A 27,497-nucleotide genomic window follows, 5' to 3' on the forward strand; every position below is an offset into this window, starting at 1 on the left:
AGTTAGTGACAATTATTAGCATTGCTCGCTAAAAAAACACCACTATTACTATTTGGTTAGGGTTAGTGATTTGAACAAACCTTGTTTGTAATGATGCGTCAAATTGCACAGCTTGTACATTGCGTTTTTGAATGTCTCTAAAGAGCTGCATCTATTTGTTCAAAAATACAGCACAAACAGTAATACCTATCATTACAATTTAATGTAACTTTTCTATTTTAATATATTTCAAATGTTGCGAGAACCAGTAAGGTTCATTCTAGTTCCAGCACGTTTGAGTTTCCGCTTTTTGGAGCATCAAAGTGGTAGTTGCGTAAACTCTCAATGGCGAGACAGAAATCACTCTGATTTTATAATATATCTTCATTTGTGTTCCGAAGATGAACGGACGTCTTACGGGTTTGGAATTACATGAGGGTGAGTAAATGATGCCAGAATTTTCATTTTTGGATGAACTATCGCTTTAATGCTTTTGTGGAGACCTACATATCGAGAGAACTTCTACCTTGGCCAGTAAACCAACCGAGACGCCAAACATCGGTACACTAGCATCCTGATGGAAAGCTTTGCACTATCAAACACCACTCACATTTTCCTTTCATCTAGTTAATTATTAAAATTATTCATTAGGAAGAATCACTATGCTTGTTAACTGCTAGTTTATATGAGGCGAATAAATCCCAACACCTGACATTAACATCTCCTCTGTTTCAAATGGAAATGAACCAAATAAATAAATAAAGCCATTGCTTTTAGTTAACCACTATTTATTGTAATGGAGCGGGAGGTTGAGCACAAATCCATAACCGTGGCATTACACTTCTGTTTACGGTGCCTTTGTAAATCCCACCAGTTACAAATGAAACTGTATATTACTACTATAGCATTCTCCTCCTAAATGACATGTCATTTTCTGGCCCTGACTTTGTTATTCTTTCTGGGTGCTTCTGCTGACCTAATGACCACAATCATCTCAGCCAGCTCAAAACAATACGACTGCGCTTACCATATAATCAAAGCAAGATTGACTATTGACCAGCTCTCTCTCTCAGTTGAATTGATTCACGTGGGTTTCTCCTCTGTCTCCTAGGGTGCTTTATCTAAAGTTTTAATCTCACTTGTCGTCTATATTTGTGTTCTCTGACATCCTGAGAGAAAGAATTTAATCGCCAATTACCAGTGAAGCAATTCAATAGCATATTAAAGGGTGGAAGGTGATAGTATCTCATTTCCAAGAGATGATTTGAGTTTGCCTGCAGCTTTGACTGCACGTTAGGTGGAAATGAGCAGTGTTTGACTTTCTTATTGTGAGTTTTCTAATAGGATGTCAATAATGACTTTTAAGGCCCTGATATACTTCAAGCAAAAACTGATGTGAAGTCATATTGAACAAAATCAGGCTAAAACGAAGTTCGTTTTGGGAGTTCGAAGCAGCTTTCTTGAAAAGTTCACTCCGGCTGGTAAACACCTTTGTACTACCATTGGTTCGATTTTTTTAAAGATGTTTAAACTTTTCCAGTTTATTTCACCCATTGAGTCCGTCGAGGTCAGATGTCCGTGAGTAAAAACATGAACACATTAGAGAGCCGCTTTATAGTAGAAAATGAAGTTGTACTTCTGATAAAATGAGACACGGACACTGTTTTTCATGTTTAATATGGTAAAGCTGCTTGATTAAGCAATCTATTGTGTAAAGTGCTATATAAATAAACATGACGTCACTTAAAGGTGAACTAAGTAACTTTTTTTACCTTAACTGAACAGCTTCGGAGTCATTGGAATGGTTTCATTACTTATTTCGGGTTGAATGGTGGTTGTTTCACACCCCCCTGGTGCCCGTGAGCGGAAAATATGCACTTGTAACTTTGAGCCGATTGTTTACATCGCGTGATATCAGGTCTCGCGATGTAAACAATTGCTTTACGGCCAAAAGAAATCTGCTAAAATGCTGTCATTATTGCGCTCCCTCACGCTGTTCGAACCCGAATGAAGAAGACGTTTTGAAGAATGTCCCATCTGCTTTGATGTCGTTGATCTACTAGCCTCTGGTGTCTGAGAATCGCCAACGAGTTTTTACAACAGTGTTGTCAAATATCTATTCCGAAGCTGTGGGGGGAGCTCTAGAGAGAAACCTGCGAGCAAAAAGCGAGAATACAGCGAAGAAATCCCGAAACTACTGAGCCCTGCTTTAATTGCATGTGCAGACATATCCACGTTGCTATGATCAGATGCTTTTCTAATGCTTTATTTATAAAAATGCTTACTGTTTTCTCAATATTGTTGGGTTTATTTTGTTATAGAGAGGAAAGCGTGCCACACATATTTACATATTTATCTAAACGCCACTCTCAGCAGAGTGGGCGGCTTCAGATGTTGGATAACAGTATATCGCTGCTCACATATTTAGAACTTCGTTTTATCACTAAGCGAGGGGGGCTAAAACTTTCATGCAACCATAAAATATGCCTTCATATTTTGGATAGAACAAAAAATGAGCAAACATATAAAAATATACGTTTTATCTCTCAAAATCAACGCTTTTATTCAGCAAGGAACAATTAAATTGATCAAAAGACATTTATACATTTTCAAATTAAAATATATATATATATATATTTTTTTTTTACTTTTGGATATTGCATTCTGTACCATAGTTTCTAAAAACTGGAATATTGATGCTGAAAATTCAGCTTTGCCATCACAGGAATAAATTCTATTAAACAGTAATTTAAATATTTCTGTTATTACTCAATTTTCATCAAATAAATGCAACCTTGGTGAGCACAAGATACATCTTTTTAGAAACAAATACTAATAATGGTAGCTCTTTATTTTACAGTCCTGTTCCCCATGTAAATACCATGTACTTATTATAGTAATTGCAATAACTGGTAAATAACTAGGTACTAAGCTTAAACCGATCCCTAACCTTAACCCATGTAGTTACCTTATATACCAGTGCTTTCTTAGGTAAGAACACTGTAAGTAAACATAAGTGCACATACTGTAAAATAAAGTGCAACAACAATAACAACAATAATAATAATAGTCGTGCATACCCCAAACTTTTGTAGTATATATATATATATATATATGAAGAGTTCAGATGCAAAAGCCTCTAAGTGCCATCTGAAATTTTCTTCTTTAATGATCATTTTTATCAAGCCCATATATTTAAGTTCAGTAATTTCACTTAAATGACAATTAATAGTTAATTTGCATTGCCATTTAAGTGAAATTACTGAATTTAAATATACAAGCTTGATAAAAATTATCATTCTAGAAGAAAATTTCAGATGGCCCTTAGAGGCTTTTGCATCTGAACTCTTCATATATATATATACTTTTGTAGTATATATATATATATATATATATATATATATATATATATATATATATATATATATATATATATATATATATATATATATATATATATATATATATAGCCATATTACAGGCTATTCTCTACATCGTTCAAAGTGTACTGCATAACAGAAATGACCTATGAAAATACTTTTTTTGTTTTGTTGTGGGGTCATCATCTCATCAGTCAATTCAGTCACGTCAGATTCTGTTTTAGGAAATAATTCACACCAAACTTCATTCACATGTCTTTTGAGGTTCTGTGTAAAAAGAGCTCAACAGAGGTCAATATTATTTAATCACATTTTTTGAAAATAAAAATGTCTAACTTAACTGTTGTGTTTTACTTGCAAAATAAAAGCTTTTCAACACCATGCCTGTGATGATCAAAAAAAAAACATGAAAATAAAAAGAGAAGTCCCACAAACCTCCTAGAGAAACAACACCTGATACAGCTGTTGACAGCAGGAAACATCAAGGAAATGCAACCCTCCTACACTGTCTGTCAGAGTATATTAAAAAAGATGTAGAATAAGGGGTGAGATACGAACGAAAATATTTGTTGCTAACATGACCTAGGGCGTCATGCATACAACTTTGCATTACCTTCTTTAAATGAAAGGTAGAATCTGCATATACACCCACAGCACTGGGTCATGACTTCAACATCAGTGCTGGAACAAACTCTTGATATACACTTCAGAAGTGAATACTACCTCAATCTACTTTCTCATCTTTGTGCCTCACACCCTTTATGTTTTCACTAGGTAGTATACATATTATAATATTTATACTCATACACACCTACCAAGTAACCAGTCCTGAGGTAAATTAAGCAGCTTAATTATTTAAGCCAAGCCTCACATAGAATCAGTATTGAGTATAATTGAGTATAAATAAAAAATAATAAATACATAATATAATATAATAACTTGTACAAATGAAACATTAATATAAATAAATATTTAAATGCATTATATATTTATATTTCTGTTTATTTCTTTAATGTGCAATTGTGCATAATAAGACCTAAAATGTGTATTCTGAGACTTGTCGACTTTGAAGTACTCACAATATGCGCTGACACCATCATCTATTCTATTCTACAGATATTTGTGTCTTCAGTATTAAATGTCCCGAAAGGTAGTTTGTGAGAGATTGAAAGTGAAGTGTCACTAAAAGGCAATGCAGTAAAGCAAGAATAAGTCAATCTTTGTTGTCTTTTTTTTCTTTCTCACACAATCCCCTTGAATCGGTTTTCATGTCTCCTGTCTAAATGCATTAAGTCCTTGAACACCATCTAAAATGAACTTGAACACTGATACTGTCGCGCCACAATTCCATTAAGCATTTCATCTCTAAAAACTAATATGATATGCCTGCATGCTCTTGACAACTTTGCGGAACAAAATTCTTCATGGTTCCCCTCCAAACTGCTGCATTTGTCTTTACCAAAGGCCAAATGTTCACAAATCTGGATGGACTGTATTATCAGAGCACTCGTCTGTCAGGGCTGATAGAAGGGATTCGCGAGAGCATGTTTGGGTGAAGGCTGAGAGGTGTCAAGAGATTTTCATCAAAAACTTCTTTGAGGTATTTATGGCAACATCTCTCAAAATAAGCAGTGTACTGTAGCCATGAATATGTTGGGATACATTGGTGGTGCTTGCCTGTGTGTAATATGTAGTGAAGTGAGGGGTGTTTCAGCACCATGGACAGCACCAGCAAATCTGATAAAAGCACATAGGTCCGGGAAGCATTTCAGCACAATGGACAGGGGCTTTTTTCTCCATTCCCTCATCTTTCTGTCTTTCTTTTTTCCATGTCTGCATTTCTATAATTCTTTATTTCCTTCTATACTTTTTTCTGTTCTTCCCTTCCTTATGTCCTAACTTCTCGTTCTCCTTCCTTCCGTTTTAGTAAATGTTCGTTGTCTTTCCTCTTCCCTTTTATTTTTATTGCTTCCTTTTTCTTTCCATCATTGCTTGGTTTTTCGTCCTCCCTATTTTCCACTTAATTTTTTCGATTCTCCTTATTTTTTTTGCATTTTAATATTTACAATTTTCATTCATTCATTATTTCTCTCATTTCTTTCTATACTTATCTTTCCTTCCATTTCTCTTGCCTTCCTTCCTTTCTTCTATTTCTCTTGCCTTCCTTACTTCCTTCTTTCGTCTTACTTTTCTGCCTTCTTTCTATCTTTCAATCCAATTTCTTTTCTTCTGCTTTTTTTTAACTGTGCCTCTATTAACATTTAATGGTTTCTTGTAAAAACCCTCAAACAATGTCCACCTCTAATGAACACCAAATCCATCTCAAAGCACTCTGAATCTCTTTCTCTCTCCTGCCGTCTTGTCTTTATCCCTGAAAGCCTTTACACAATGTTCTCTCCACCTCATTCTCCAGGGATGCTCTCCATTATACAGCCAAGATCCAAACAATACTGCATGCATGTCAAGCTCTATTTCTGCACAGTAAAAGGTGCTAGTGGTGTATTGTGTTGCTCACAGCTGTTTTCTGATGAACAAACAGTCTAATACAACACATCTCATATAAAAAGGTAAGGCACATTTCTTATGTGTACTTTTTAATTGTACATCTACTCGACAAAATGCACCAGCAGCTCGAAACCTTTGTGTCAATTCACCCTCACCGACACTATGAACAGAAGTCTTGAATTTACCAGTTTTGGGGTCGACGGAGAAATATGGCTGTCCGTGCAAAACGCTGTACACCACCCGCGCACTGTTTCCATACGTAGGGTCATCCGCGTCTGTTGCTGTGACTTGAAAAACTGATGTTCCTGCAGAAAGAGAGAGAATAAAGAATTGGTGGATGCCTTTGAAGGGCGGAATGAATGTTCTTAATGTGTTTGTGTGGAAGTACAATCTATGGGAGAACAAAAATATGTCCAAAATAATTCCTTAAACATCTTCAAATTTTCTTCACGTAGACCTAAAATAAGTCCCTCAACCACACAACCACACTGTTTCTGCTCAGACCAAGTCAACAAAGATTAAAGACAGGCTGGAAATGCAGTTGTGTGCTTTGTAATCTCTCGCTGTGTCTTTTAAGCCCTCTCATTCCCCGCTCTGTCTTTGCTCATTTCAGCCATCCGCTTACAGTCTGTCTTTCTAGCATTCTTTTTTCCCCCCTCCAGCTGACAGTAGATCTCTCATTTCTTGTGCTGGCTCGGGTCGCATTTCTCATCTGCACTTGTTCTTGCTCACTTTCATCACAGCTCACCAGGTTCAATCCATCCATCTGCATTGTCTGGTGCTGACGTACTGCAAACACCACAAAACATTTAATGCAGTCTTGAGGGCTGAGGCGTAAAATAGGATTATGGAGGCAGAATCTTCAATTTCATTTTTTATTTCTCTCAGTCTCCTTGCAAATTGTCTCTCTCTTGCCCTCTTTTCAAGTATTTTTATTCTAGAATAAAACAGATTGTTGTATCGTATTCAAAAATAAGTTTGGACAAATCAAAACAAAAATAATCATTTGGTTTAAAAGCTAACACCATATAAATCAAAAATGTTTCATTATGATTTCTTGAAGAAAACGAAAAATATCTTACGCAATTGTGGTTCTTGTGTAAATTTATCTTGTTTTAAAGGGATAGTTCATGTTTTCATGTATGTTTTAGCTTACCTCAAGGGCATCCAAGATGTAGGTGTCTTTTTTTCTGCAGTAGTTTCAATTTTGATATTTTTAGGTCAAACCGTTCTTGTCTGACAGTCATATAATGCAGGTCTATGGTCACTGTCTCAAAGAGCATGCACAGAGTCCAAATTAAAACAATTCCCCATCGTCCAAATTAAACAATTCCCCATCGTAAGTACACATTGATGGCCTAAGACATGAAACGAGCGGTTTGTGTGAGAAAACTAACAGTATTTATTACGTTTTTACCTCTTATAAACAGCCATGTCCAAGTGATCTGAGGGCGCGCGCGCATCCTGGTGTGTGACGCGTGCGCAGACTGGTGCATAGATATATACACTAGATGTCGCCTTGGCTACAGCATTCCTTAAGAACTGCCATAGCCAAGGCGACATCTAGTGTATATATCTATGCTCCAGTCTGCATCAGATCACTTGGACGTGGCTGTGTATAAGAGGTAAAAACGATATAAATACTGTTCGTTTTCTCACACAAACCGCTTGTTTCGTGTCTTCGGCCATCAATTTGTACTTACGATGGGGAATTGTTTAATTTGGACGATGGGGAATTGTTTTAATTTGGACTCTGTGCATGCTCTTTGAGACCGTGACCATAGACCTGCATTAAATGACTGACAGACAAGAACGGTTTGACCTAAAAATATCCAAACTGAAACTACTGCGGAAAAAAAGACACCTACATCTTGGATGCCCTTGAGGTAAGCTAAAACATACCAAAATTTAATTTCAAAGTGAACTATCCCTTTAAGGGTGTTTAAGTACTTGTATGGAAAAACATGACCCCATGATTTTCTGCAGTGTTCTCTTGCGGTGAGAGCCAGCCGGAGTAAAGTCGAAAAGCTGTGTTCTCCCACAAAGACTTTCAAAAGCTTTTCAATTACGGTCATCACTCAGCGTAATGCACGCGAGAGACACGACGTTCACTGGTTTCTGCATAGTTCAACAGCATAAAGACCTGATAGCCGCAATTACTGTAACCGCTTCAGATAATTGTAATTTTGGTTCTAATCCTGAAGCTTCAGTGGGTTAAAATGAGATATCTCATCCCTCTCTGAACTGTATCCAGCTCTCAGCTTCATAAAAACATTTCTATCAGAGTCTACCAGCAGCTGGAAAGTTGCTGAAACAGCTTGTCTAGAATTTTCTGATGAGCATGTCTCCGAGGGCCAGCAGATGAACAGCGTGTGTGAGTGTGTGTGTGTGTGTGAAGGGAGTAATAATTCTGCACCACTAATAAAGATACTGAGGTTTTTCAGAAACTCCAAATCAAAATTTGACCCATAAAAATAAATTATAGTAAAACTGCAATGCAAGCAGTGGCTGCTAAGTGGGAAGCACGGTAATATTTAGAAGTCAATACTGATCTTCAGCTGTTATACATGGCTATACACACTCAGCAGTCACTTTATTAGGTACCTCTTCTGAAAAAGACCAGCTTACACCATTATGAATTTCCAGGCTGGTTTATGCTGGCTTTGGTGCAAATTGTCTGGCTTGTTTTCCTGTTAAATATTTAAAAATCCTTAAAAACAAGATACACTTAAAAGTCTTAAAGGGGTCGTCGGATGCAAAATTCACTTTGCATATAAATGTGTCTTTGCAGTGTGTGGAGTCTGTGGACACAACCACCATACAATGAAAAAAAAAAATCCATTCACTTCTTTTTTGTTAATCCTCGAAAAGCCTTAACACTCTCAATAATCAGGATTTTCTGAGCAGTATGATGTCATATTGATCATGCTCTGCCCACGACCCCTGATGGACTGTCCTGTATTAGCATATTTCCCGTATTAGCATATTTCCCGTATTAGCATATTTCCGCCCACAGCCATTTGTATACTGTCCACCAAGGGGCTGTTTACACCTGGCCACTTCATGCGTTTTCTCAGATCGGATAGCTATCTGATTTATCAAAACGATTCCATTTACACCTGGTCACATAAATGTGTTTTTGCGAAACGGATTTAAATCCGATCTTCAATCCCCGCGCTATATGCAGATTTAATGGAGTGCACGTCACCGAAAGCAACAGATAAGAGCTGCATTTTATTGATCATCAGCTAAAATTTCAAAATCAAAGACCGCAATAAGAGAGAGCAGTAACAGCCCTGGTAAGATCTTTACTTTTAATGATGATGACTGTGTGTTAAAGTCCAACTGAAATAAAAATTGACCCTATTTACTTTGTTAGCGCATATTACTAGTCTTGTGGTGAACAATTAATCCGTGCAAGTTAATACACAGAAAAAAAATTGTTTGCCCTCATAATCTTTAATCAAAGTCTGAAAAGTTACTTCCGGTCTGGAATGGCGTTCCTTCTCCGATGACGTAGGTTTGACTGCTTGGTTTGGGAAACGCTTAACCACTCCCCTCAAACCGTTAGTCTGTAATGAGCGAGAGATGGAGAGGAGGAGCGCTGGAGTAAAACCCTGCCCTCTGTTCAATATTCCTTTTCACTGGGAAATACGTCACAACACTGGAGAAAAGTCGTTTGCAACTTCCGGTTCACGCGGACTTTAAGCGGCTGCGACTTACTTTCACTTTGATTTGCGATAGTTTGTATGTTAGATGCTCAGCTTCTTATCTGCGGTGATGCGTGTTCCAGTAGCGCCGTCATATCTGGCTATAACATTACATATAGCCTATAACACGCTCTCACACGTTTATTTTTTTAGCATTTTTTGGGAGGAGTACAATTTACATATGTGGTTTCAACAACCAGATGCATTTACACTTGTCCAGTTTCGTCTGGAATGTGGCACAGACCTCCTCCTGAAGTGGTTTGAGCGATCGGATTCAAATCCGTCTCGAATGCGTTTCGGAGGACATTTACACCTGGTCTTTTCACGATCGGATAGCTATCCGATCACAGAAAACGCATGAAGTGGCCAGATGTAAACAGCCCCCAAGGCAGAACTATATGTGACTTGTGTTGACACCCTCCATGGATTTAAGGGGTGGGGTGAGCAGTTGCTCATTATCATTTAAAGAGACATGCACCGAAACTGGTCGCTGTGAACAAATGGCTGATAGGGACTACGCAAGCTTCCTCCAGGGCTAGTGACATCACTAACCCTAAAATTTACATAAACCCCGCCCCCGGTAACACACAACAAAGCGGGAGAGCCATGTTGAGAGCCATCAACTAACCGATCAGAAACATCCTGTTGCATTCTACATGTTGTCACTTTTGAGTCTCTCCGTCACTGTCAGACTCCGGATTGAACATAAAAGGTTGAACAGTTTCTGACAGTTTCTGTGAGTGTGTGTCTGCAAGCTGCTAATAAGCTCCGCCCTCTTTGCTGGGAGCAGCAGCTCATTTGCATTTAAAGGGACGCACACAAAATGACACGTTTTTGCTCACCCTCAAAAAGTGACAGTTTTAACATTGTATAGGCCTAGAAAATTATCTGTGGGGTATTTTGAGCTAAAACTTCCAATGCTATCTCACGACCAATTCGTACCAATTCGTATGAGTGATAAAAAGGTGGCTAATTCGTGCGAATACGTACGACCTCATTCGTACGAATTTGTACGATTTGTCTAAACCCACGTGATGGGTAGGTTTAGGGGCGGGGTCAGGGGTAGATCATTCGTATGAATTCATACGAATTGGGCAATTCGTAAAATATGTACGATTTAGCAAAAATCGTACTAATTCGTACGAGTGAGGTCGTACGAATTGCCGTGAGATCAGGCTGAAACTATCTATCTATCTATCTAACAATTAACAATTTTTTTTGGGCCAGCAAAGACCCTTCCTAATAAACACTTCGAAATGACCAGAAGATCATGTAGTAGTGGACACAATGTATATATGATATTTATGATAAGTAGTGACTATTAAAGGATGTATAAGTTTGCAGTAATGATCCTCTCACAGTCTTCGTTATTAGACCCTCTAGTTTCTCAGAGCTGAAAGGTCCAGTCAATAAATTCAGACTGGCAGAGACAAACCATCAACACACAATTAGATCCAGACACTCAAACGCACAGGGAATATTGACAGCAGTGGACTAGTGCTGCGTGGGGGCAGAAGTGTTACCGTCCAGACGGGCTCATTCTGCTCAAAGATGCCCACAGATAAACGCCTCCAAACACTCAGCCTCAGAAATAAGAGGAAACAACACTAATTATTCATTTCCCTCTTCTTCTGTCGATCCTCGTTACCACAGCATCACTTCTCCATGTATCTCATCAATACTAATCGACTGAGCATGTGTTCCTACAGCTGCAAAAGTCAGTCGAGGTGATGCTGTGCTGGTGGACAACCTTTGGATTATCTAGTCTTACATTTCCAAGAGCAATGAATGTGATAAAACAGGTAGTCCTGATAGCGAAGAGTTTATATCAATAGAGACATTATATAAAAAAAAAACGGTAGCATAATCCGGAGCGGTACTTTGATTTTACGATTGCAGCCTTAACTCAAATCAAAACCCAAAGCCAATTGACCAGATTCATCAACAAATCTATCAGATGAGACTGATATCCCATAAAGGCAGAGCATCACCTTGAGATAAAACTAATCTGTAATGGTCAATTGGACAGTACAGCTCTAACATAACAGCGCTGTGTTCTCTAAGACATCTATAATTGGGATTCTGAACCCACTCTGCGCATGAATCGCCAACAGTAATGGACAACAGCCAGGCAATAATAGACTCCTTCAACATTGATTGCAGCTGGTCTTCAAATCTTATGATACCACATATCATTTGTATGGGCTTCAGTTGCTACGGCAACAGCCAATTGGGACCTAAATAAACAATAAACAAAGCTTTCTAAACCCATAGGCCATAATCTCCACCGAGAAGTGTTGCACACTGCCAAAATAAAGAGACATATTTCATTACATGCAAGCCAGGAATACAGCCTTCAAGACTCTCAAAGAGATCAAAAAAAAAAAAAAAAAAAAAAGACTGAGCGTGAGACCGTGTGCAACAGTGACATTGGTGTAAATATTACAACATCTCTTTTACTTCTGATATACCAATAATATAATAAGCATTTTCAAGAAATCAACAGTGACATACTGTGTGTGGGTTGGAAGCGAGTTTACAGGAGAAGTGTTTCTCAAAGGCAGGAAGTACAAAAAGTACAAGATACATGGATAAAACAATTTGCAAAACTAATGTTCATCTTCAGCTATTATGTTGCATTAATGCAAAAAAAAAAAACTTCCTGCCTCTGTAAGTTTATGAAATACAGTGCTTAATGAATGAAACTACTGTATGTCTAAAACCACTTGAATACACATAACATTGGAATTTCAACTTTAAAAACTTATAAAGAAAATGCTTATTATATAAATGGTATATCAGAAGTAAAAGAGACACTAAAAACACTTGGAAATTGATATATAACATAACACATTACAGTACAACACAATATTGCTGCGTTTGACAATATTTTAGATTAAATAAATGCAGCCTATTAATAAAAAAAATCTTATGATATACATAAAATAAATCTTACATCATAAAATAAATGTAAATCATATCTTTAACGGGTGAAACTCTTCTTATGTCAGAGCACAGAAGTGGAAAATGAAAGAAAACTTGATTGCTCCACAGAAGCAACACCCTGCAAGCGAGAGTTAAATGCTAAATTAAGAAAAAAAAAAAATTGAATTGCGTTGAACAAATTGAATTATGCTCATAAGTTAATGTATTGATTTATCCCACATTAGCATTTCTATCACAACCGTACAAACCCCCTGCAGTTCCATCACAAACCCCTTGGGGTTCACAATCCCTGGGGAAACCCTGCTGTAAGAGAATCTCTCAGTCTCTTTATATCTTTGCACTATTTCTCTAAGTAGAAGTGGAGCATTCCGGAAGAAGCATGAGCACATAATGCTCTCTAAGAGCTATGGGGCTCCTGAGGGAACTCCAGCCGCAAAACACAAAACAAGCGGATAAAAGCCATGGGGTGGATAGGAAAAAAAAGCTGTTTGACTTGGGAATGGAGTGAATCATGGAGATCTGAATTAGAAGTGATGGATCTTAGAGAGTGACAGCTTATATGTTTGCACCAGTGCAAGCCTTTGGATATAATATTTTTTTTGTCAGCTATGTTTTTTAAAAGCCATTTCAATTTTCACAAGACTTTTTTTTTTTTTTTTTATAGACATGGACCCAATTTCCAAAACTTGAGATAAACATTTTAGACAGGGTGAGCAATATACTATTCACTTCTCCTCAGAGATAAGTGAGAACAAATCTCATGTGTTTGGACCAGCAAAGGCACATTTGCTCAGAGCTACGTGGTGATGTAAGAGGTTGTAAGGTGGTTCCATAAAGACCTAAAGTCAAAATAACCTACTTTCCTGTATTTGCATGGCTTTAGTCTCTCATTCTATAAATCTATAGGAATTTTGTACCTGCTTGATGAGAAATCGTAGGCCAGATTGATTGGAAAATTATCACACCTCTCCTTCACATTCACACTGTCAGTTTTTGGGATTGTCAACTGTATTTACTTAAAGGTGTGTGTCGAAATGTCCCGTTCCCACAGCAACTTACATGAGCGTCTCTAATACTGACTGTTTGTATGTGCAATGGGAGTCTTTTACCAGCAAAGTCATGACAGTGACTAGTAGTAATATCAAAGATGGCGAAGTCCATAAAACGGAAATGTCTCATCACTTTTGACTCGACAAGAGTCCACTCAAGCTGTGTGTTCATTTGTCAAATCTTCATTAACTGACAATTTTGTTCGCATGCTGACATGCAGTTCATAGAGCTAAAGAGCTTGTTCAAATCACCAACTCTACATTTAACCAACACTGCAAAACTACACCGAAAATTACTTAATGAGTTTTTAATTGGTCTGCTTTCCTTGATTTTCAGTAAAACAAAAGCAACACTAAGATACTACAGTATATCTTAATTTCATGGATTGTATTTTGACTCACTGTACACTTACTGGCGCATTTTTTCACTTGATTCACTTGTTTATATGTAAAATAAGTGACAAAATTTGCCAGAGCAGGAAGTCATTAGGACTTGTTTTAATAGAAAGAAATCTTTAATACAGTGTATTTTGTCTTCCTGCTCTGGCAAATTTTTTCACTTGATTCACTTGTTTATATGTAAAATAAGTGACAAAATTTGCCAGAGCAGGAAGACAAAATACACTGTATTAAAGATTTCTTTCTATTAAAACAAGTCCTAATGACTTGCTACGTAAATGTATCTTGTTTTAAAGATTTTAACTGGAAAATTAGACGTGTTATGAGTAAGTTTATCAAATGACTGCAAAGAATTTTCATAAAAGACCATAGGTTAAATTGAAAGAAAACATTTTACAGAAAAATGGAAATCTCACCAATTTCCGACATCTCAGGCACAGATGTGACGAAGGGTCCGTCTGGGAATTTGGGAGCGTTGTCGTTAATATCCTGAACTTTTATAATAAACTCTGACTCTGGCTCCAGGGGTTTATTGTTGTTGCGGTCGATGGCTTGTGCATGAAGAACATAATGTGATTTGTTTTCCCGGTCCAGACTCTTGGTGGCGTGGATGTCTCCCGTTACCTCGTTGATGATGAAGATACTCCCTGCTCCTTCACCACTAAGGATGTACCTGACCGAACCATCGCCTTTGTCTGAATTAGAATGCAGCTGAAATGAGAAACAAAGAAATGTTGGTGTGTAACTACTGATGTGAATCAATACATTGCAATACATTCAATAAGCAGGGCTCATTAAGCACAAAATACTCCAATAAACCCTTAAGCTAGAAAACTTTTTTTGTACCGTACACTGTAGTTCCTTGCAGACCAGACTGATTTGCAAAAATCATTTGCTGGTGGATAGGGAATTTATTAGTGGTTGCTAGGTAAATACATATTCTCTATGAAGTCGACCTATGAACAGCTTACTTATAATTAGCCCTGCACATTAAACTGGGACAGGAGAAAGAATTTAACATCAAAACATCATACGCATCACCTTTAAAGTGACTTGAAAAAGTAAAGGAGGATGTTGGATGTTGAATAATGTATTTGCATTTAGCAAACAGAAAAAAAGAACAGTCTTGAAAGACTTCAACTGCTGAACTGGAGGATCATCCTCTGAGATGTGAAATCTCAGATCATCTAGTGTTGATGTGAGATCTTGCCCTACTGCAATGTCGAAAGAGAGAGAGAGGAGAAGCAAGCCAAAAAAAAAAAAAAAATGCTTAATTGATAGGATGAGGATTACTTACAGCTCTCTAGCTGATGGCTACCAACTCAGTTAAAGCTTATGACAAATAAAAGACACTTATAAAATAAATAATTATGCATGGTGGTCCCTGCAGACTTCAAAAACATAAGCATGTTTACAAATCATTAGCACATTTATACACCGAAACTACCATAGTGTATCTGGATGTTATTATGTTCTCATTATTGTCAGTAGTGATTTTAAAATATTCTCATTACTGGTTTTGTGCTAATACAATGATTCTATGATGATGATGATGATGATGAATAAACCATGTTATTTCGATGGTTTGTTTCAATCTTATTTTCTTTTGTTTAAATAATTTGTTTATTTTAATTCGTTTAAGAACTGTACGTTGTGACACCGAACATAGGCAAAGTCAAATTCACCAGAACAAGTCTATTAAAGCTATTATGTCAAATGTTACCCTGGTGTATAAATACTTCACACTTTTAACAGTATCTCTTTTTTTTTTTTTTTTTTTTCACAGAATGAAATTATGCTTAATTATCATGAAAATAAAGTCTCAATACCAAAACAATCCTACTAAATAGGCTACTTATATGCACATATATAATTTGCTACTTCTGTTGATTTGTGTAATGATAATGTTTTGTTGATGACTCCTTTAGTTCCTGTGTTTCCTTTCTGTTTAGTTCCTGATCCCTTTGATTATATTGCTAGTTTGTTGCTATGGTTACTAATTGATTGTTTGATTATGTTCACCTGTTCTTCATCTAGATTCCTTTGTATCTACTATTTACACCCCCTGTGCTTCAGTGTGGTTTGCATTTCTTCAGCGATATCCTGTGTATTGATTTTGTAAACAAAGACTATTCTGGAATACCCTTCTTGTCTTAGTCTTTGTGTGTGTGTTGGCAACCACAGACTGTGACAATTTGAGGGTAAAATGTGACCTGGGTACGTTCTTGAAAGCTTTCATAAGATTCATCCATCTAAATGTCAACTGCATTTTCAGGACTTCACGAAAGTCTTTGCACTTGCAATTACCTCTCTTTGGGGACTGAAAGAATGACCAGGCGTGAAAACAAACCGGCACATGGCTGGGATGATGTCTGGCTGCATGCCGTCAAGATGCACCGAATAATTATTATAATTTAAAAAAGCCGTAAAAGACAATACTGTCATTCCCAAAGCATGGTGAAAAATGACAAGACTGGTTAATGTTTCAGGAAGGCATAATGTGAACCCATGGGATACCTGTGCACTGGTGTCTCAGCTCTGCACACAAGTAGTATGCTCATTGCATGGTGTCTCAAGGCTCATTGGTTTTGTGATAAGGCAAAACATTGACAGAACACTCAAAGCACTGAAAGCCTTGGTTCTCCTGAGTGTTATATTGTCACTATCCAATAAATGTTAGATTGTGATCCACTCAAGCTCAGTTTAATGACTCAAGCACAGACTAAAACAAACAAATACATACACCTCGAGCCATCCAATAATTTATAGCCCACAGGAATTCAACATTTATGCTGTTACTTTTTAAAATACACATTACTAATCTGATTGTGCCTCATCAGTGCACATTTGCAGAGATGAATGGATTATGTTAACTAGGAGCCGAATGTTTTTTTTTTAGGCACTGGTATACAGTAGCAAACTTGCATTCAGGTGTGGATTCATTCTTACTGTATATTGAAACATCCACTCTTTCATGATCCAATAAATTCCAGATGCACTGATTATCTTGTTTCACTCTGAAATATGTCACATTACCAAGTAAAATAGGTTGGGACTAAAGGATTGTGATGTTGGTAAAAATACATTTTAATATATATATAAACTCTTGATTTTGTTTTTGGGGTCTGAATAGGTTTTCATGCTTGAATGTTTAAATAAAACACATATATTTTCATATATTTTACATTGTTGTTTACACTCTTTGTCAGTCTGTCAGTAACGCTCTGGGCCGGGTTTCCCGATAACGATGTATCTTAGCTCTTAAGAGCGCTTTCTACGTGCAAGGTTACGAAAGCTCGCAGCAATTCTACGAGCGTTTCCCAAAAATGCACTTAACATGAACGCGCTCTACGTGCTACTTAAGAGTCGCTGTCCATTCGTGAAGTTCTAAAATATAACCTTATATGGAATCGTATTCTGAACGTTTAACCTAATAATTGTCATCTGTTGTGGATTAGCAATCAAGACAAGTCTATATAAAGCACCTACAGGCGGAGGCACTGACAAAATTGCTAAAAAAATAATAATAATAAAAAAAATAATAAGAATACCTTTCAAAAATATGAAATTAATGTCCTTTTAGAGGAGATACAAAGGATGTAATTTTTAACAGATTTAAAGGATTTATTTTATTTATTTTTTGTTCATAAATTCAATTTTGATTAAAATTATTAGATTAAATTATTTATATTTTTTTGTTTTGTTTTCTGACCTTTTTAATTATTTAATTTATACATTAATTTAACCGCAGCCCTGTTTAGTAACTGTCTCTATGAAGCCACTCCTTCCGAAAAGTGCAGTGTGCTCTGATTGGTGGGCTGGACCAGTGTGTTGTGATTGGTCAAACTAAACCAGCCCACACCCCTCTGATGTGTATAATTGTACACTACATTATAAGCATTTCAGGGAGTTCAGAAACAGTGCGCACTGATATACTTTTTCATGCTCAAGCAGCAACATTACATGTTGAAGAAAGTTGAAAATATATTAAAAAAAAAAGCATAACAGGACCCCTTTAAAACAAACATATCAATATAACCTCAAATGTTTCTAATCAAATACTTCTGAGAGTAAATTATCTCATTAGTGTGTCTGTTTTTATTTCCTAAGAACTTTTAGGAGAAACATTTGAGATAAAGGGAAATGTTTGAGCAACCACATTTTCGTCTGGGCTAACAGTTCTGTAGACTGAAGAAAAGTGCAGTTTAAATAAAAAGAGACGTTTCCCTCATTTAATCAGAATATTGTATGTGGCGTTTTAAATCAAAGCTCAGCTGGTCTAACTCAACACAAATGAAACACTTTAAAAATGTTAGAGAGATCGCACAAATAAGATCCCAGACATTGATTGTGAAGTTATAATCTGATAAGAATGCATTACAAGGACCGTAGTATTGTCTTTGCAACCCAGTTTGTGGACATTAGAGAAAAATGGCAAAAAAGATATCAGACACTTCAATCACACCATTCCATGAAGGGGTGAAACTCATTCCCTGGTTTATTTGACTGTTTGAGGCCAAGAAATGTGCAAACCGTGGCCGCTAATACAAACAGCGATGCTGAAATTAATTTGTGATTAAAGGAAAGCGGGGCTGATTGCACAGCCGGGTCGTCGGCGAGAGTGAACTGTCCGTTTCTGTCAGTAAACAGAGCACTCAGGCTATACAGTCAGTAATTAGCTGAACGGTCAGAGCTCACACTCTGGCTAGAACCTCTCCAATCAGAAGACAAGTTAATGAGACTTTATGTTAGAAGCCCGTAAACAAAATCACTTGCAGCCACAGTGAATCTGCACCAATTATTTTACATTATCTTCTCAAAAAACAATCCACTTTTTCTATGCGCACCTCAATCAGAATACAAAAATAAGCAATTTAAGCTTAAGCAAGAGTGCTGCTGTACTAAATAGCTGAGTGGAAATGAGAAAATGAAAATGATTAAAAATAGAAAATGAAAAACGGAAAATGAGTGGGCTGAACTGAAGAGAAGAAGCGCCAACATGGATCTGGGAATCTGAAGGATCTGATGAGATTCTGTATGGAGGAATGGTCTCTGATCTGTTGTCAGGTGTTCTCCAAACTCATCAGGCATTGCAGGAGACGAATCTTGGAAAAAGGACGTTGCAAAAAGGTATTTAATAAAAGGGTATCAATAATTGTGGCCAATGTGTTTTGGAGAAAAACATTTATTTTATAATGTGATTTCCCCCCCCACTTTCAATTATTTTACTTAAATGAAAGGTTAGGATTTTGCCAATTTTTTTAATGAAAGATCAAAAGGATAAACGATGCAGATTTATTTTTTTACAGCCATTTCTGATCATATTTACCAGGGGTATTATTAATTCTGAGCACGACTGTATACAGTATGTGTGTGTGTGTGTGTGTGTGTGTAAGGGAAAGAGGTACATTTAGCTCAAAGGGAATTATTAATTTATAGGGAATTTTGAAAGACTTGATTATTTCACAGCCGAACAAATGAATCATCCCGCACTCAGTTAAACGGGCCGTAACTATCAACTCTGTAGCGGATATTAATATCCAAACTATAGTGAAAATACTATTTTTATTAGGACGGTAACAAGATCAGCAGTTTAAGACATTAAATCCGTAAGCACATAACACAAAGAACACTTCTCTTTAAATACTAATATCTAACACAAACACATGCACCCACACATTCACATGAGTTGCAGAAAGAAAGCGATGAAAGAATGAGTTTTAAGAGAATAAAATGATGAAATCCCAAGTTTCTAGCAACATATGCACTTTATAAGACCTAACCTAAATGAACCATCAGTCATTAATTTAACCCTTATACCGGTCCTTAGATGTGGTTATTAAACTTAAATCAATGCACCAGTTCTGCTAGGATCTGGAGTTATTCATTGCTTTTGTTGTTTATGTCTTTGATGGGGATTTCCCAGGATCGTTGATTCGCTGGAGGCCTTTTCGTGTCTGGCGTGTCTAGAGTGCTTCGCAGCAAAAACTTAGAAAACGGAAACGGAAGACTCGTAACGGAAATAAAAAGAACTAAGTAAAGAGCGAAAAGAAAATTAAGTGAGGCAGTTGGCTTTTTTATTAATGATGGTAACTTTATGACTCCTTAAAACCATCCTTAACCCATTTTCATCTGATCGGATCTCATCTCCTCATCTCATCTAATGCTTTGTTTGTCCAACCGTTTGGAGGAGTTCTGACCAATATGGTTTTTGGTTTTGACTGTCTCTCCAGCTCTCACATAACTTGCATGTTATCTGATTATTTCCCACTTTAGCAAGGTATGATTTAGACATGCATTTTATAATAAGAGTAAAAGACATTTTACATGGATTTGATTCATACCGCAATTCAAGAAATGAAAAAATCATTCACGCTGATATCAAACACTCCATGCTTACATGAACTAATAAATAATTATTAAAAAGGACATCAACAATGAGTGATTGTCAACATCACAGTGTGATAGTCAAATGTGTGGGTTGCAGACATTATGTAGAACCATGTGGTGAAATGATGTTTGAAGTCCGTCTAGCATTGTTTTGGAATGATCTGATGCATTTGGATATAGGCAGTGGTTTTAAAGAGGATTTCATTCCTGCGTTCAAGAGAGAAGAAGGTCTGTTTTGGATCTCTATGATCTTCCTCAGACTCAAGATAAGTCATCTCAAAACCAATCTGTTGTTTTAAAAACTAATATTGACATCTTAAGTGTTTGTTCTCTAGTTCATCTCTTACAAGCGCTGTGGAGGAGTCAGTTAGATTTGGTCAGTTAGATTTTCTCCATGGACTTCTGCTTCTTGGTCAGTTTGAAAGGATCCTCTCTGTCTGATCCGTTCTCAGTTCCTTCATTCATTTTAAATAAACATAAAAGCCTTACACAAACACATTTACACCGCAAGAGAAAATTTTCCTATTTTAAGCATTCCAGTTTGGTATAATTTACTGCTGCTGTTGCAATAATGGCATTGTGATAATGGGTATACTGTCGGGATTACACACACACACTCCCTGTGACAAATAAAACAGGATTCATTGTGAAATCCCAAACGTTACACCATCAGGACTGCTGATTCCTTTTACACTCCGGCTCTGCTTCCAAATTTGGTCCCAGCTACACAAGGGAACATAAATTTCACTTAACCTGCAGTCAGGCTTCTAATTTGGCCACTGACTTAGCTGGGCACAGGCTAATACATCACACTCTGTCTCTGCACCGGCTCCTCTGACGCTCAGTCAAGCCCTCACTAATGGCAGGAAATAAAAGTGGCACTGGGTCAATAGAGCCAAGACCAGCCAGCTAAAACACAGGGTGGGCCATCATTTCTGGAGTGATAACAGAGTGCAATGTATTAACTTTATCAATTAAATTTAAGTGGCACATATAAAACCGAATCCGCTCAGTATATCAAATACAAATATATCAAGCCAACCAAACACATGAAGCTAAAATATTAAAAGGCAAATCAGGTGTGACACTAAGAACATTGTGAGAAGAAACGTTTCCTCCACTTAAACGAGTTCTGTCTGAAGAGAGAAAGGCAAATGCATAGTGTGAGTTCAGATTTAATCGGCAAAAATACATTTCTTGATCAGTATTTTTTAGTGTTCAAGTTATAAAATGTGTAAGACTTGCCTTAAAGAATATGTCTGACTCAGTAAATTAGCAAATTAAGTTTATGTATCTTTTACTCCATTGGCATTTTTTTTAAAAACATAAACAACATTTTTGCTAATAAACAAGAAATTTAACAAGAAAAAGAAAAACTTCATTTAAGACATATTCTCTGAAAACAAGTTATATTGCAAGTACATTAACCTTTAAAGACGCTTAGATAATTTTCCCAGAGAAAATGAGAAACATTATGATTAAGATTTCTTTGTCATGTAATGCCTAAAAGTCTTGTTTTCAATAATGTCTGACTAAAAAAAAAATAGCAAATTAAGTTTATTTTTTCTTACTTGAGAGTTTTTATTCTTTGTTTTAAATAAGTATCATTAAATTTTTAGATTATTACTTAAAAACAAGAAATGATATTAGTCATTAATATCTTAAATTAATATATAATTCAATTTAATTTAATATATACCATTTGAAAACAAGTAATTTAATATTTTGCAAGTAAACTGATCTTTAAGGATTGTTAGGCAATTTTCCCAGAAAACAAGAGAAAATGATGATTAAGATTTTTGTAATGTCTAAAAACAAGAAATAGCAATTGTACAAATGACTTATTTCTTTTCACTTTTTGCTGCCTTTTTGTGTTGCTCACTTATCAAAGACTTCGTTATTTCTAGATTTTATCCACCGCCCTCAGAATATCCTTAAGAAATGACACCTGGAATAAAAAGTCTCAAAAGACTGTTACCTCTAGTTTAGATAATGCTCACAGTAACCCTGTAACCTTGGAAACCAAGCAATTTAACTTCTTCCACTTTTTTATTTTCATCTGACAGACGACAGCAACTGATCTTTCTAAAACCTGGGTAGTTTTACGCATGCATACGCCATTATTCCAGAATTTCTAGCAAAAAATTTAAAATTTCCCATAAAAGTTATCACTGACTAGCATTGAACACAAATATAATTTTGAAAAGTTATTACTAACTCATGTAATTTTGATTCACTTAATGATCTACTCATCTAATGTTTGGTATTATAGTATGTGGAGTCAAAATTACCTGAAATTGTTATAATTTTTGAAGCAAAATGAGTAAAGACAGGATTCATTAAGTTTGAGTCAGGATGGATGGAGTGTGGGATAGAAAAAAACCCTCAATGACAGGACAGAAAGTCTTTCAGATGCGGGAGAGAGACACAGAAAGACAGAATGAAGGAGAGGGAGATGGAGGGAGTATGAGGAGGAGTGAAGGAGAATGAGGTCAAAGAGTAAAATAAACTCATCAATCACCACAGAGCTTTATATTCACAATTAGTAAGGTGGACTTGTCTCTGATTAAACTTATCCTTTTTTCCTCTGAAGAGCTTTTAATCAGTGTGTGTGTGTGTGTGTGCAGTGCCTTTGATAGTGATTCAATAATCGCTTAATTTTCTCTAGCCTGCACTTTCTTAACCAGGTGCATTTGGTCAAGACTGCACAAAAAAAAAAAAAAAACCTGCTGTAGCCCAGACGAGAAAATTATATTTCTCAGATGTTGCTCTTTTATAGCTCAACAAACTAACTGTTTTCAAATTTTATTTAGCCAAGTACACACTCAAGTATGTCTCAGATGTTTCTCCTAAAATAAAACTAGGCAAAAATGAGATTATTAAGTGTACAAATAAAAGAGCCTCAAGCTGATTGATTGATTGATTGAGTGAGTGAGTGAGTGAGTGAGTGAGTGAGTGAGTGAGTGAGTGAGTGAGTGAGTGAGTGAGTGAGTGAGTGAGTGAGTGAATGAGTGAACGAACGAACGAACGAACGATTGAATGAATCTCCAAGCCAGCAATCAGATTAAATGGGATAATTTTTTGTAAGCCTCTACTTTCATATTGACTCTATAGATTGTTTAACTTTAATTATACGGCCTTATAAGGACTTTTGAGAGTTTTACATCCAGGCAAACATTTTGAGACACTTTCTTTTCTTTACTTTTCCATTCAGCCTTCATTTAATCTCATTCCTGAGAAACAATTGAAAAATTAAAGATGCAAATGTGAATTTTCATTCCTAAGGGAGAATATATATATATATATATATATATATATATAGGGCTGCACAATTTGGGGAAAATATCATTTTGTGATTATTGAGGTCAATATTGTGATTGCGATATGCAATATAATAAACAAATGGTTTCATGAGTCAAGGTTGTCAAGGAAAATGCACACACAGATTAGTGATAATGCTGAAATGTGTATTTCTCAACTCAAACTTGCAACAATAACTAAATGCACAGGGTTTTCAAATTAAAATACAATTTTTTTTTACAAAATGAAATAATGGCATCTTTGCATTACTGCAAACTTGTTATTGTCTCAATAGAACAATAGTATAAAATAAATAGAACAATAAATAAGAACAAGTATGCTCATGAAAATAAGATATTTTAAATATTCTGTCCAGACAAAGAGACATTTATGTGTATTGTGATTGTCAAAACATTTGGTAACTAAACAAAATTTTGTCAAAGTTTAGTGACAACATGTTACAATGTTTACATGGTACAATGACTGGTATAGGCTACTGTTTTTATTATTGCTTGACACAAATTTCATGATTTCAATTCAAATCTTGTGATTTGATTCCGATCTTGATTCAATATCGCTTATCGATTGGATAAATATTATGTACAGTAGATACATGTTAATTTTTCTCAAGAAAAAAAATATCTCCCCTAATGCTATAAACATACATAGAGCCCTGTCTGCTGGTATAATTATTAAAGGTTAAACATAACAACTCAAATTAAATGTGTTTTTTACTAGGCTATAATAACGTTACAATATTTTAATGATATAAGTAAAAATATAATACATATTTAATATTGTGCACATATTTAGCTAAATTCTCCTCTCTAAAATTTGTCTAGCCAACTAACGTGCTATCAAATGGCTTTCCTGAGGTAAATGTAACGTTATGTGACATTGTTCTCCAGCTGTTTTATTGACCTCTTTCCGTGGTTGAAAAACACTGATTGATTGATATTTAGGGCTGGGTATTGGCAAGGGCCTCACGATACGATACATATCACGATACATGGGTCACGATACGATATATCACGATACGATACAATACAATACATATTGCGATATATTGCAATTTTTTTTTTTTATAAAAAATGTAATAAAAAAGAAAGAAATAGAGCTGAATATACAACTTTTTATGTACCACCTGGGGTATTCTGGTATGTGTATCACATTATATTGATAACTCAGCAGACAAAAACTTAAATTCCAATTTATTCGCAAAGGTATTTGCATTGTGTCGAGTGTGTCTGCGTGCGCGAGCGACAGTGCGCGAGAGACGGAGTGTGTCTGCACGCGAGAGAGACTAGTGCCCCAGCATTAGTAGCCTAATTGGTACATAATATTATATACTATAAGAGGCATGGAAGTTCGATTAATGGACAGCAATAATCAGTACTACAAACGTCTTGTTTTGAACTATTGTTTATAATAATTTAATTGTTGTTTTTATTTATATTGTTGTCCATTAATCGAACGTCCATGCCTCTTATATAATATTTATATATTATTACTACATACATTCAATCTTATTTAATCCTCCATATGGAAGTTTGTGTGCTCGAATTATTTATATTTATTAAACAATAGTTCAAAACAAGACGTTTGCACTGATTATTGTTGTCCATTAATCGAACTTCCATGCCTCTTATATAGTAATTATATTACTATGTATGTACCAGTCCAATACTAATGCTCAGACTCGGTCTCACTCGCACGCAGACACCCTCGGTTTCTCTCGCACGCAGACACACTCGGTCTCACTCGCACGCAGACACATCGGTTTCTCTCGCGCGCGGATACACTCGCTCTCTCTCGAGCTCTGTTGCTCGCTCGCGCAGTTCGCTTCGCTTTTGTCCAGTCCGGCGCCTCATACAACTGGACAGTTGAGTGACAGTTGACAACTGTCGTGAGTCAGCGACAACTACAGCAGCGGCGGAGGAGGTCGTTTGACGCACACAGAGGGATTTGATGAAAAATTATTATTATTATTTTTTTTTTTTAAATATCGATACTAGAGGTTGAAATATCGATACACTATCGTGAAAAAAAAATATCGCGATAGTTAGCTGTATCGATATTTTTGCACAGCCCTATTGATATTATGTATGAGGTATACTGTAAACATTTCGGTAAGTTGTACTATATCTTGCAACATACCCATTGTTCATTCGTGTTTATTAACCTGTAAAGAGTAAGAGATGTTCGGTTCACGACCACAATCTGACTGTCACGTCAACCGCCACAACGCCAAAACGCTATTGTTTGAATTTCATCAAAAAATCGACAGAATCTGAGAGCTGAGAATTAGTTTCATATCAAAAGTAACCTGCTCTGTCTTGTCTGTCAGTGTCAACGTCCTCTTTGCTTCGCAATTTTTTATCTGCATTTATTTATTTCATAAAATAACTTTTTTTTCAGCATTTTGCATCATATAATTGCATAGGCTTGACATCGCGATTGCGATGCGATTAATTGTGCAGCACTAATATATATATATATACACAAATACACACACATCACAGGGCTGTTGAATGCTTGATTCTGATTGGTTGACGAACGTGCGAGGGAAACGCACTGCTAAAGTAGTTCCAGGCAAGTCTCGACCGCATTACAGTTCCATATCACTTCGCCAAATGACATTTGCCAATGTCTTTTCTGCCTACAACAGTAAAAGAACCAAAACCTACAATGACACTGGCCGAGCTAATAAATATAGTAAACAATAGGATAAAAATGACAAAAAAGTAACATAGTTTAGCAACTTAAAAGCTCATGACGTTTCTTACTAGTAAGGTGCAGATAAACGTAGTTTCACTATTAGTAGATGCTGGTGTCGAACACTGTTGAGTGTAGGTAATTCACACATGCTTAATCTCTCTCTCTCTCTCTCTCTCTCTCTCTCTCTCTCTCTCTCTCTCTCTCTCTCTCTCTCTCTCTCTCTCTAATAACTGCATTAGTCTGCTATCAGTTACTGATGTCTCAGTTACTAGCTCTAAAATTAAGTTTTGGAATTAGGAACGGAGGCTTGGGATGAGATGCGTAAGAAATTAGTCCCACACATAATAGCCTTTTAAGGACAACAACCTGACAAATGTCTTGAAATACATCATCTGAACATTGTTTTGAGGTGTGGTAACCATAGTATATGCAGAATAATTGACTACCGGTGGTTGAATTATTAGAAAAACAATGCACACCAGAGGTGGTAATGCGGCCACGACATGTGTGTGTGGGCGTGTATGCATTTTATTTGACTTAAAATGATATCTCAAACTGTAATGGAACATTTACGTACGTGGCAAGCATTTGCACTTTAAATAAAACTTCATAAGATAAGGCTAAAGTTTAGCCTTGAACACTTTAGTTTCCCCACCCTGCGCTACTCAAAGTGGAAACGATTCCTTGATTCTGCCAAGGGACCATCCATATATAACCATATGAATAAAACATTCAAACACCTTTTGTATCAGAATATGCCAAGACCTGTAACGCTGACAGAGCAGAACAGACACACTTGAGGATGGAGGGTTTTTTGGACACATTATGTTGAAATATACTCAAACCATTTATATAAACCTTGTATAAACCCAACAGAGGCTAAAAGTCAGTCATCAGAGGGGAAAGAAAAATATTTTCCATCCTTCTTCAGCTATGCTTCAGTTATTTCAGGACATTTCAATAGTTTTCAATATGCACTTTCTTGTAAGCCAATTTTGGATATAAATGTATAATTAAGGAGTAAGTGTAATATTAAATGTTAATATGGGAGATTGTAAGATCCACATGGACCCAAAAAACACAACTTTAGTGTGAGGCTCTCCAGAACTAAAAATAAACAA

The 27,497-nt window shown here is 36.3% G+C and overlaps 1 protein-coding gene across 2 annotated transcripts in view; it reads right to left on the minus strand.

The window, feature by feature from the left end:
- Positions 1–27,497, minus strand: part of LOC308706690 (cadherin-18) — a 146,143-nt gene that overhangs the window by 58,418 nt on the left and 60,228 nt on the right. For both annotated transcript variants that reach the window (XM_081392479.1, XM_081392480.1), the window contains exons 3-4: positions 14,385–14,679; positions 6,050–6,169 (exon numbers count right to left, since the gene is read on the minus strand). In XM_081392479.1, the coding sequence (XP_081248605.1) occupies positions 6,050–6,169; positions 14,385–14,679 (415 nt within the window). The remainder of the gene's footprint in view (positions 1–6,049; positions 6,170–14,384; positions 14,680–27,497) is intronic.

The sequence above is a fragment of the Scardinius erythrophthalmus genome, assembly GCF_964197995.2.
Source record: "Scardinius erythrophthalmus genome assembly, chromosome: 18".
NCBI classification, from domain to species: Eukaryota; Metazoa; Chordata; class Actinopteri; order Cypriniformes; family Leuciscidae; genus Scardinius; species Scardinius erythrophthalmus.